This window comes from Enhydra lutris, unplaced genomic scaffold (genome assembly GCF_002288905.1).
Source record: "Enhydra lutris kenyoni isolate GAN:26980312 unplaced genomic scaffold, ASM228890v2 scaffoldscaffold27, whole genome shotgun sequence".
NCBI lineage: Eukaryota > Metazoa > Chordata > Mammalia > Carnivora > Mustelidae > Enhydra > Enhydra lutris.
Window position 1 is genome coordinate 22,926,790 of NW_019154111.1, and position 13,768 is coordinate 22,940,557.

A 13,768-nucleotide genomic window follows, 5' to 3' on the forward strand; every position below is an offset into this window, starting at 1 on the left:
AAAAAAATGGTTTCAAGGTGGGAAGAAGTAGTCAACATGAAGTCACGTAGGAAAGAGTCCATTTTATTTGACATTAAGGGACCTCTGGTGACCCTGGTCAATGTCATTTTAGCAACACAGCAGACATGGAAACCATATTTCAAGGAACTGAGGTATAAAGGTAAGGTGAAGAAGTGGAAAGATCAGGAGAGCAGAGAAATAACAGCTATGAAACAAGGGGGGGAAAAAAAGATTGAGGCAGCAACCTGAGGGAGAGGCCAGGTGGGAGAATTTATTTTAATGGGTGGGATTTGAACAATGGATAGCCTGAGAGAAGGAATGAGTAGGGAAGAGGAATTGATGTGGTTTCCTCAGCACCGTGAGAGACACAGTAAGAATCCCCAAACACTGAGAGTTAAATTACAAAGGAAGAAGCTCTATAATTATCAGTTTTGTAGCTTTTCATGGAACAGATGAGCAGATTGCACGAAGGGGTGATGTAAAGGGTTCAATACCACAAACAGAGCCCAAAGGCCCAGTGGGCCTCAACAAAGTGGTGACCACCAAGGACCTTTGTCACAAGGCAGTTATGATATGGGAGGCCAGGGTCACTTCTAAGGTTGCAGAGATACAAAGTACTAGAAATGGTATGTCAGTCTTCCAAAATGTTTCCATAAATTCTAAATAATAATTTTACTTTTTAAATTTTTTATTATAATAAAAATTTTTTTTTAAGAAAAGAAGTGCATAGGGTTAAAACAGATACAAAATAAAGGCAAAAGTAAGAAAGACAGAACTTACGGACTTATGCTGGCACAGAGTTGTTGAATTAAAAAAAATAGGTATATTTTTAATTGAATTGATATGGGAGATATAATAAAAACAGGAGAAAAAAGCCTTAGGCCAGATAATCCTACAAATTCAGGTATCCTCTGTTTGGCCATAAATAAATGTTTATCTGGAGTACATAGTCTTTTATTAACCTACCCCTTCTCTGATTAATCTTTCCCTCAGCATCCATTTAGAACATAGGTATTCAATATCTACTGTTTTACTGTGAACTTGCTGACATACCTACAATGTTTTATATTTATATATCTTATCTCTGTAACAATATTACAGGTTTTACATAATGCTAGTCATTTCACATTCAATTATCATTCATTCAACAAATATTTATTGAGCATCTACTATATGCCAGACCCTATTCTAAACCAAACCAAACCAAACCAACCAAAATATCCTTGCTTTCATGGCATTTCCACACACTAAGTCCTCGATAATAGAAATGGGGCCTTGATCTTGGAAATATGAATCTATTATTCCCACTAGCCTAATTCTTTGAATAAAATCAAGAAAAATAAGACTGAATGTCTTACTTTGCCTTGAAAATATTTTTTAAAGGAAAATGAGTTGATTGTAAATAAGGTAAACAAAATACAAGTCTCAACTTTTTTTTTTTTAATTTTGGGTCCTGTAGTAGCTTTTTCTTTTTGTTTCTTTTTTTTTCCCCCTTTGGTCTAAGGAGTGAGTGTGTGACCCTAGAGTCTCTGGGATTTTTCACATTTGGCCAAGGAGAAAGGTCTCTTTTCTCTGTGGTTTGTAGAGAAATGAGCAGAGTTCTAAGGACCTGCTGCACAGAGGAATCCGAAATAATAAACCACACAAGCAAATGCCACCAAGTGGCATCAGACTCCCTAGTTCCACTGAGTCCCTAAGGCCAGTCCTCTGCCCACGCCCCTGACACAAGTAGGTACAGGAGCCAACAAGTTCCTTCTATTTACTTAAGCTAGTTATTGGATTCTGTCACTGGCAATCAAAAGAGTTCTAACCAATACCTAGAAAAGGGAACTCTGAGAACTTGCCTACAATGGGAAGCACTGAACATGAGGAGGTGATAAGTGCAGATCTGTGTTAGAATCGTAGCACTGTGAGGGGTTAGATGGAAAATTCCATCACCTCTCTGAGTCTCTGTTTGCTCTCTGCAAGATGGAGGTAGCGATGCTTTCTTCCAAGAGCTGAGAGGAAATACTATACCTATCATTTAATATGTACTCAAAAATATGAAATATTTACATTTTTTATATCCAATAGCCATTACCTTAGGATTTGCAAGTATATGTATTCGTATTCACAAATTAAGATTTTGGAGGCAAACATACACAATTTGCTTCATAAAGATGCTACTTCAGTCTTTACGACATCCATTTCATGTTCTTTAAAAACAAGTAACTTCTCAGAATTATTTCAGAAAAAAGTCATTTACCAGGAAAATGGTTAATCCTTCAAACTTTCATTGTTTAATTTTTAATTGATCAACACTTCAGCAAGAAATTAAGATGCTCCTATTTTAAAGATACCATTTTGAGATTTAAGCCATCTAATAAGTTAGTTCTCCATCATCTTTTTTTTTTTTTAAAGATTTTATTTATTTATTTGACAGAGAGAGACCACAAGCAGGCAAAGAGGCAGGCAGAGAGAGAGGAGGAAGCAGGCTCCCTGCTGAGCAGAGAGCCCGATGCGGGGCTCAATCCCAGGACTCTGAGATCATGACCTGAGCCGAAGGCAGTGGCTTAACCCACTGAGCCACCCAGGCACCCCAGTTCTCCATCATCTAAACAGAGTATTAATAATATAAGTAATTAACAGTGTTAATTCCTCCCTTCAACTAATGAACATTGTGCATGAACATACCTTTCCAATTTTTCAGACAGATTGTCAGCAGAATCAGCAGAAGGGATTTGGTATATGTCTGATAATTCCAGGCGCTGTCTATATCCTTTCGTCAAAATTGGTCTGGTCCAGCTAAAACAAAGAGATGGGACAGATGTAAATATTCACTTGATTTGGTCTCCAATATAGACTTGGAATCTGACACTGTTTTAAATCTTCTGGCAGATGGGAAATGGTGTATTCACAAATATGAGAATAAACAATCCAATGTATAAAAATGCCAGTGTGTCATCTCTTATAGAACACATCTGTATAAAACACCAATACCTCTGAACTAATGGGACTGAGAGAAAGTATCAGGAATGACAGTAGACTCCTTCCCAGAGGAAAAAACAAGCCACTACACATTCTATATTAAAAGTAGTCTTACAAACAAACAAATAAACAAAAACTGCCCCAGGGACACCTGGGTGGCTCAATTGGTTAAGTGTCTGACTCTTGGTTTTGGCTCAGGTCTGTTCTCATGGTCCTGAGATCAAGCCCCGAATCAGTTGCTGCCCTCAGCATGGATAGAATCTGTTTAAGTTTCCCTCTTCCTCTCCCTGCACCTCTCCCCACTGAACACTTTCTTAAATAAATAATCTTTTTTTTTTAAAGCTGTCCCAAATAACAAGATACTAGGAGTTTATAAGGGCTGAAGTCTAGTCTCTATCATTTTAAGTATAAAATGATTTATGAATGATGACAGAATGGACTCTCAATCAATATCCCTACACAATGTTGTTCTTGTAGTACATGGTCCTCAGCAACAAGTTATTTATTAAATGAACTGACTATAGCTGAAGGATTAATGAATAGTTTGTACTGGTTTGTTAACCTAATTATCACTCCTGAATCATTACTTGAGGGTGGGGATCATGACTTTACATTCTGTCTCCTCTGCAGTTGTAGCTGCATCCCACAGCAGCTATAACACACCTGCCCTCTATACCTCTAATAAAGAACAATTTTTGGTGGAAACTAGTGAAGCTAGTATGGTCAATAATGAGACAGGATACCCTGGTTCTTTTCTTTCCGTTATTTTTAAGTATATTGTTTCTAACTAGTATGGATAAGACAAAACAATCTCCAAAGAGATAAAGAGCCTAGACACAGGAAGACTAAAAGCTGGCAGACTGCAGGGAGTGGGGTGGTACTCAGGCAAACCTTCAACCAGCCCTTCTCCAGGAGAAAAAAAAAAGGGACTTAAGTCATTTGCCAATTTCTGTGGTGTAAATACTCCCACTCCGTCTAGTTTCAAATTACCAAATGTGAAGTCAATGAACATAGAGTTTGGAAGAGATACACAGTTCCATATTATTACATAGTACGTTCACCTTTCAGCTACAATGAAGGTAAATAACCTCAATGGCATAGATAATAGTAAAACATCAAAGTAGGCAGTAACAATTTTTGAGTTTTTATTACATTTGTTTTAATATAATTTAAGTATAAGTTTATATCACCCAATTTTTAATACTTGTTGTACTTAGCAATGAGCTCACAGACTTCCTAAAAATTTAACAATCTGCTCAGCCAGAAAAGGCCAACGGCAGAAGATCATGATTACCAGATAGTTGAAAGACTTGAGACAAGGGTAATGGCATTGAACACAGAAAGGAAGGGATCTATAGAAGATCAAGTAAAAAGAAAAATATACTCCATCAATTAATAAATATTCCATGTTCAGTATATTTGAGATTATTGAAATATACCAAATTTACAAGTAAACAGAATTTTACTATCTATAAATTCCAAATACCATAAGACATTAGCAGGAAATTAAAAAATAAATCTTTTCATCTCTTTAGAAAATATATAAACATACATCTTTTGGTCCATATCTAAGATGTGATGATCATTCCCATGAATGAGTTTCAAGCTCATTTTAAAGTAATACACTTTGTTGGCTGCCTCTATCAAAAGCTTCCTGTGTAATTTGTGCCCATTTTAATATGTATATTACACCTTGATATCTAGGTTTGATTATCAGAGTTCCATAGCCCAGCATCATCAAACCAAACATATTCAGTAGTATTAAAACTCAAGTTAGCCATTTACAATTATTAATAAAATTTAGTGTTTCCTGATAGGTTAACACAGTGAACCTGTATTTGTATTCTGAAATAGAAACTTGGCTTAAAGTGAATTATGAGAACTAAAATCAATTGACTTTAGGCAGCCTAGCAATCACCAGACTTACCCTAGAGAAAACAAAATTGTATCCTGTTAGGTTAAACTGGTAACACTGAATGAAATTTCTGCTCCAATGAGTTCTCCATGCCTGCCTCAAGCCAATCTTAGAAATATAAAAACAAAGACAAAACAAAAACTTCCCCAGATATCTACACCTTTAAACACTTTATGAAACATTAGACACTGTAAAACTCCAGCCGCCACTCCTTTTGAATAATCCTGAGTAGATTAAACATACTTGGATAGAATTTAGGAATGTCTGGTCAGGATTGCTACTTCCATATTTCTTTCTTTGGGAATCAATGAACGTCAGGTGGTTCATGAAGCAAAGCAGATATGCCTGGAATAATCAAAAGCAATACACCCTGTCCTTCTCTTCTTCAAATCTGCTCCCACCATATTTTCCTCTCATCTCTAATTAATTTTATCCTTCTTCATTCATAACCAGTCAGTATATAGTGACAATGGGCTTAAAAAATGGTCTTAGAAATTGTGTCAGCGGGGGAACCAGGTGGTTGGTATTAGGGAGGGCACGTATTGCATGGAGCACTGGGTGTGGTGCAAAAACCATGCATACTGTTACACTGAAAAGAAATTTAAAAAAAAGAAAAAAGAAATTGTGTCAGTTTCCAAAATTCTGGCTATTTCTAACAAAACTAGCTAATATTTACATATGGGGTAACAGACATCCCTAAGGTATACAGTTCTTTATAACTTAAAAGTGTTAAAGTAATTTTGAAAAAAAAAAAAAAAGGGTCTAGTACTCAGGATATGCTGTTCTATTCACTTAACTCTATGAGGCTTCAGGTTCTATTGAGGAAAGATATTATCACTTCATTTTTAAAAAACACACAAATAGAAGAAATTTTTAAAAATTTCATTTCTTAGGATAATACTTCCAATTTTTGCACAGAGTGACTTATAATTTTTTTTTTAAATATTTTATTTATTTATTTGACAGAGAGAGAGACAGCGAGAGAGGGAACACAAGCAGGAGGAGTGGGAGGAGAGGCAGGCTTCCCGCTGGGCAGGGGGCCGGATGTAGGGCTCCATCCCAGGACCTGGAATCATGACCTGAGCCAAAGGCAGATGCTTAACAACTGAGCTACCCAGGTGCCCCTAGAGTGACTTGTAATTTCTTATAATGAAAATAATTTTTCAATCATAGCCACTGTTAAAGCCTTGATTTTCACAAAACCTATCTCCCTAAAACCACATATTTAGAGCTCATAATCATTTTTCCACTTGACATTTGGCTTTATTAATCCAACAGAGACATCTGACATTTTCATGTGCTAGAATTTAAGATTAAGGTCAGGTGTTAGACCTTTTCACCTCAAAATGATTTTGTCTCTATAAAACCATCATGTTTCCACAGTATTTCACTTTACATTTTAACTGGCCAAATGAAATAAAAGAGCAAATCCAACAAACACTGGTTCCATGACACTTCTTGCAAATACTGACAAATTGATATACTCAAGAGTAATAGCCTTTTTCCTTTTTGTATGATATAATTAATGTTTGAGGAATTAAGTAGAAATTACTCTAAAATATTTTGTGTAGACAAATTTAAATATACCAGAGATTTTCCTAGCCCAAATAATCTGAATAGTCCTAATTGAAGGGAATGCTAAATTCAATGCAGACGAAAGATGGGGATTCACTTAAACACATTGTGATAATAAATCTCAAATTTCTGCAGCAAAGCACTATCATTTTGCTTTGGTTTTTTGCGGGGGAGGGATAGTTGCTTCTTTTGTTTGTTTGTTTTTGTTTTTTGATAAATGGCTATGATGGGAAGGATTGATTTGAGACCAGAAGTCATTCTCATCTTTATAAGGATTTAAAGAAAAAAAAGTCATAGAAATAATACTTCAGAGGCGCCTGAGTAGCTCAGGTGTTAGTGTCTGCCTTTGGCTCAGGTCGTGGTCCAGGGGTCCTAGGATCAGTCCCGCACTGGGCTCCCTGCTCAGCGGGAGTCTGCTTCTCCCTCTCCTTCTGCCCCTGCTTGCGTTCCCTCTCTTGCTGTCTCTCTCTCTGTCAAATAAATAAGTAAAATCTTTAAAAAAAAAAAAAAAAGAAAGAAAGAAAAGAAATAATACTTCAAATGTCACAGTTGTTTTATCAACTTAGATTCAACATTATCTCATAGTCAGATGTATGATTCTCATTGAATTTTAGTGAAAATAACACTTGAGATAGTAGTGATATTTGGCTCTCAAAAGTCCTGTGTAAATCTTACAGGCTTCAAGGGTGCACCCCAAAGTAATAGCTCTGGGGTGCAGGTCAGGTCAGGGAGTCATTCTCTGATTACAGACATGTTCAAGCAGTGTTTGCTGCTTATCCATAAAATGGTGAATTTATAATTAACAGCAACTTGAGTCAGCTCGAAAACCTTTAGGAAGAACATGCTTTGCTAAAGATCAGCCATTTTTGCATTTGAGAGTTAATTACTTATGAGGATCTAATTTTACCAGGAAAACTGTATTAAGTTCTTTTTCTTTCTCTAGATGAGTGAAAAGTATAGTAAATGTAGTCAATGAATTTCAGACAGTCTGGAAAGATAATTAATTGCTGCTTAAAAAAAGACAACGAACCAAATCTGAAAATCTTCTGGAAGTCCAGAATTTATAGCCATAGAGGCATCCTAATATAAATTAGCTTAACTTCATGCCTAAAGAATCCAAACATTAAATAGAAAAATCTATCTGCCCATTTTATAAGATGCTTCTAAATATAAGTATATTAGGAATGTATGCATATAAGGAAATGTCTGAAAGGATATTTTCTTTTTTGGTTATCTATATTCTCCAGTGTTTAACTATGAGCATGTGTAACTTTGGAAATAAGGAAGTTCTTTTTAATTAAAGAAGAAACATATAGTTATAATCCATTACTTGTAATGGCTATCCAACATAAACTTTCTAGTCAAATGTGTTTGTTTGCTTTTAATTTTTATTTATTTGAGAGAGAGAGAGAGAAAGCAAGCATAGGCAGGGGGAGTCAGAGAGAGAAGCAGGTAGTCGAATACCCACCGAGCAGGTAGGTAGTCTGATAGCAGGGCTCAATCCCAGGACCCGGGGATCACAGCCTGAGCCGAAGGCAGACTTTTAACTGACTGAGCCACCCAGGCGCACCTCTAGTCAAATGTGTTCTAACTCCATGATTCTTACATAATGTTCACTATCAGTGCTAATTTCTCACAAAATAATTTTTTCCCCTGATATGATTGAGGTACTACCTCAACATGAAGACTACAAAATACCAGTCACTTGACTCCTACCATAAATCTTTTACTGAAGAAACTGAATTTGTGATTTTAAGAAAAAAAGACCACTCCAGGTTCTCACCCTGTCTCTAGCATTTTTCAGTCACATGATCTTGGAAAATGTTCTGGATCTCTCAGCTGCAGCTCCTGATGGAAAGAACAACTACTATGACTACTTTACCTGGTTTTCATGGAGGCCAAATGCAATGTTGTCTATAAAGCAGTACAAATGTACCTTCTTAAGCACTTCTTCATGTAAGAAAATGCTTGGCTTCAGTTTAATTCTCAGAGCGCTAGAGTTTATTATTACTGGGAGTATAATAGTAATAGCAAACATTAATAGAGTTTTACCACAGCCCTGCAAAATGCTAGGGATTTCATATATATTATTTCATTTGACCCTCCACAACAATTCATAAGTCCTAGCAGTAACTCCCTCTTACAGATAAATAACTGAGCCTGAGGGAGCTTAAATAATTTGTCCACAGAAGAGTTAGAATTAAAAAATAAGACTGTGATACCAAAGCCTATACTTGTATCAAATGTGCAATATTAGGACCAATTAAAAAAAAAAAGCATATACTTAGATATAACACCAAAAGCACAAGCAACAGTAGAAAAAAATTAGATAAACGACATCATAAAAATTAAACATTTTTATGTTTTAAAGGACACTGTCAAGAAAGTGGAAAAATAACCCAAAGAATGGGAGAAAATTTTTGCAAATCATACATGTGATAAAGAGTTTTATCTCATCTCTAGTATTTAGGGACTCTCATAATAGTAAGACAACTCACTTTAGTCAGGGGCAAAGGATCTGAACAGATATTTCTCCAAAAAATGCAAATGAAAGGACATTCAAACTCATTAGCCATTGGGGAAATGTAAATCAAAACCACAATGAGATACCACCTTACACCTGCTAGGATGGTTATCATAAAAAAGAGGTAATAAGTGTCCAAAAAGACATGGAAAAATTAGAAACTTCATCTCCTGTGGTGGGAATGTAAAATGATGTAGGCACTTTGCAAAAATAACCTTAAAATGGTCTTTGAGGCATGTCCTCAAAATATGAAACATAAAGTTTCCCTATGATCCAGCAATTCTAGTTGCTGGTACACGCCCAAGAGAGATGAAAACAGACGTCTGTGCCAAAACTTGAACATGAATGTTCACAGCAGCATTTTTTGTAATAAGCAAAAAAGTAGAAATAATCCAGATGTCAACTGTTGAATGGATAAATGGGTATTCCTACAAATAGAATATTACTCAGTGATTAAAAAAAAGAATGATGTACTGACACATAGTACAGCATGGGCGATTCTTGAGAACATCACACTAAATGAAAGAAGTCAGTCATTAAAAGTGCATGGTTCCATGCATATGAAATGCCCAGAATCATCAGTCTATAGAGATAGAAAGCAAATCAGCAGCTGTTTAGGATGGGGCAGAGGACAGGGAATGCCTGCTTACAGGTATGGAGTCATGAAAGTATTCTAAAAAAATTTTTTTAAGACTTTATTACTTATTTGAGAAAGAGGGAGAGCATGGACAGAGGATGAGAGGAAGAAGCTGACTCCCCACTGAACAGAGAGCCTGATGAGGGACTCAATCCCAGGATCCTGAGACTGTGACCCAACCCGAAAGCAGATGCTGGACCAACTGAGCCACCCAGGCCCGGAAAGCATTCTAAAACTGATAGAGATTGTTTCACTATCTGCCAAAACCATGGAATTGAGTATTTTAAAATGGGTAAATGGTTTGGCATGTGAATTATATCTCAATAAAGCTGGTATTACGACAAATAGCATACAGAAATTGACTGTCAGTGTTGATTTTGGAAAGTTTTACCACATTTTATTTTTCACCCCTAGAATTTGCAAAAGGCAAATTCTTATTATGGTGACTTTGACACTCTAAGCCCACTCAAACAGGTTAGTGTGTGGGCAGGTCCTGCAACTGATTAACACCCTTTCCGTAAAGGGATCTAAGGATTGGTGACATGCATTGTAAGTTATACAAATAGCTTATTTCCTGCCCTCCCCCAGAAGCAAGGTGCTTCATAGCTTAAATTACTATAAATACAGAAAAAGTGACCATAGTGATAATAAAGAAACCGAGGAATAGGTACCATTGACAAAAAACTGTTTGTACCAGCCCGACCTCATTCACTGGATTTCGAGAACTCAAGCAAGTGAGACAATAAGCAATGGTACAAAAATTCCCATCCATCTTGAAAGATAACAGAGAAGAAACAAAGCATTGTGATTTATAGCCTATGCCCATGTACTTTTGAAAAGCAGCCTCCAAGTGGTATTCCATGATTTTTGTTTGCTTTTTATTCTATTTGGGCAGGAAGCCACCAATAAAAGCCACACAATTTTTCATAGCTGGAACAACTGCCAGAAAGATAGGATGATGAACTGTCCGCTAAAATTGCTATGTCCTATATAAGTCCACTTTTAGGAGCTTTTTACCAACTAAGAAAGACAAGTAACACCATCGCTCTCTAATTTCTGGGTTTTATTTCCATTGGCAATAAAAAATATATTTGAAACCAAGAAAATAAGGAAGCGGGGAAATGGATTGGCCTTAAGATTTTACAGTAGAAATGCCACTGGGTTACTGGCTGGCATTTGTAAAAGCTTACAGAGAGAAACCTGTGTTACTGTCAGAACCTCACCACTCTTACTGTTATTTTAGACAATTGCATTCTGGAGAACAGAGTGGGGCAATGGTTCCAAGCACGCTCAGTGCGAGCTGAGAGGCAAAGAAGGAAAACAAGTTCTGTCTCTTCTTCTCTCTGAGGTAGGAACAAAACCTACTTCACAGGAATGATATATTAAGGATATCAACCACATGATATATTGATTTAACTTTGTTGGTATTTATTTTATAACTATCCCATTTATCTGGTATTCCCTCCCTTTTTGTAAAACCCTGAATCCTTTATGGAAGCTCTTTGTTTGGTTGGACCCCATGACTACAACCCAAAGTAAACAGTCTGAGGCACTTCTGCATTCATTCTTCAGCAATAAAATATCCACAACCTTTCTAAGGCCTGGTTTTCATTCTAGAGTTAACTCAACATCTGGAATCAAAGGTACTTGATTTTTCTCTGTTAAAATGTTTCTCATAGTGTGGAGATGATAAGTCTCTCCTGGGGACAGTAATCCTCTAAGAAGCTCTGAGGTATATTTGGTATGAGCCACCACAGGCAAAGCAGAAGCTAACTCTCATGACCTTTAACATCCAAACCACTTAATGATACCTCTCTGTACAACAAGTATCACTACTTATTAAATCCTCTCTGAAATAGACTTTCTACTCACTGCTTTGACAAAACCTTTCCCAAAAATAAAAAATAAAATAAAATAAAAAAATAAAATAAAAATACAGTGTGATTCCAACCCAACACAGTTTATTCTGATGTTCACTCATTTGTTTATTTTGCTTGAAAGATGAAATGATAAAATGGAGGTTAGAGGCCACCTTGGAAATAATACTCCCATGGTAACACTGATACATGCTGCGTCAGGAAAACAAAGTTGATGATTTTTTAAATTCAGTCATGATAAAGTTGGTCTTGAGGGTTCTGCTTGAAATCATCTAGCCAGATAAATGGTCAGTCACATTTTAGATTTTTTCTCATTTATCTTAACCTTTTCTTCACCTTAATTTATTTATGCTATCTGCTGTTACTCATGATTACTTCTCAGAATGATTCAAAGAGGACCATGGCAATGGATTCAGACTTCCCAGCTTCAGATGATTTCCCATCTTCAAACTACATGTGGAATTTGGTTATCAGTGACATTTTAACCCATTTTATGCTTCTGTTGCTATTTCAAATATTTATTATTCAAATTATAGCACTGAACAGTAAATTTAGCATCCTCTCTATGTCTTCTCCCTTTGGTGACACATTGCATAACTCAAGAGTTAAATTTTAGATCCCGTTCCTAAGGTTGTGGAGCAATGCTATTTCTCATTTTCTTAGAGCCTTGATATTCCTGTGGGGAGGCAGGCAGAAGACACTGACAATCAAACTCCTGAGAGGTTCAGGGAGGAGGAGAGGTGGCTATAACCTCACCCTTGCTTCACTGTGAATCCCGGAAATAAAGGAGCCTGACAGAGGCAAGGCATGGAGACAGCCAGTGGTTCAAGGATGACCAAGGAAATAAAACTCTACTGTAAGAGTCTTACTTTAAATCCCCTTTGCTTAATATTTACATCTTTTATCATATAAGAAACATACAGGTAAATAAAGGTCGACACTCTGCGTAGCTTCTCTCTCCCCAATAGTAAAACACACAATAATAGATGCCTGAATTATTAACTGATCCTAATAAGCAAGTTAAGAGTTCAAAATGGTCACCTTTCCAATCAGGTCACTGAAAACACAAATCATAAAACAAATCATGATAGTTTAGCGAAACTCATTTTATAGGCATTTAGGAATTACTGTGATCTTAAAATGTCATGATCTCTTGCTTCCACATGCACTTTAGGAAAATGAACTTTCAAGGAAATACCGAGCCAGATTCTCTTCCTTTTGAACTCTGCAGGGGTTCCCACTGGATGAAACCATTGGTAATAAGGGGGCTCTGAATTTTTGAAAGGATTCTCCTACTCTCATCACCTAACAGGGCATTTTCTGGTTTTATACCAATACCAACCTAGGTGCCAGCTTACCCTGAAGAAAAATTAATAAATTCCTTGAAATAAAATCTGACCCCTATTTCCAAGAAAATTCAAATGCACTGAAATAGTTTCATATAAATTATGTATGCATGAGCCTTTCTGCAATCCAGGTTTACTTTTCTTCCTGTGTGCTCTATTCTCGCCTGTACTTCCTCCACCTGAGCCGTAACCACAAATTGTCTGTTTACTCGTCTAAAATCCCCGGTCTCCAAACACACTGCACTGTCAGCTCCATGAGGGCAAAGACCTTATAGGTTTTTTCTTTTTCTGCTGTATCCCCTCCACCTATCATACAGTGCATAACTTTCAATAATTATTTTCAAAATTGTTAAATTAATGTTACATTATACTGTGTTTGCTAGTTTATTTTCCTTATAAGACAGACTACTTGAACAATGTAAGTGTCATATAAATCTTTATATCTCCGTTTTCTTCTTCAGTGTTTAGGACAACAACAAATAGAATAAGTTAATGTATTAACTAATTACTCAAAGATGGGATGTTTATAGCCCATCTGAGGACACTGATATGACTGCAAATAAGTGCTGTTCAGCCAATACATCTGTTCATATGTATTAAAAGGGGGCGCCTGGGTGGCTCAGTGGGTTAAGCCTCTGACTTTGGCTTAGGTCATGATTTCAGAGTCCTGGGATCAAGCCCCACATCGGACTTTTCATTTGGTGGGAAGCCTGCTTCCCCCTCTCTCTCTGCCTGACTCTCTGCCTACTGGTGATCTGTCAAATAAATAAAATCTTAAGAAACAAACAAACAAAACAAGAAACAAACAAATTGGGGCACCTGGGTGGCTCAGTGGGTTAAGCCGCTGCCTTCAGCTCAGGTCATGATCTCAGGGTCCTGGGATCGAGCCCTACATCGGGCTCTCTGCTCAGCAGGGAGCCTGCTCTC

At 36.7% G+C, this 13,768-nt stretch overlaps 1 protein-coding gene across 1 annotated transcript in view; it reads right to left on the bottom strand.

The window, feature by feature from the left end:
* LOC111152043 (cystic fibrosis transmembrane conductance regulator) overlaps positions 1-13,768 on the bottom strand; it is a 163,960-nt gene that overhangs the window by 132,603 nt on the left and 17,589 nt on the right. The window contains exon 2 of the mRNA XM_022510327.1: positions 2,674-2,784. Within this exon, the coding sequence (XP_022366035.1) occupies positions 2,674-2,784 (111 nt within the window). The remainder of the gene's footprint in view (positions 1-2,673; positions 2,785-13,768) is intronic.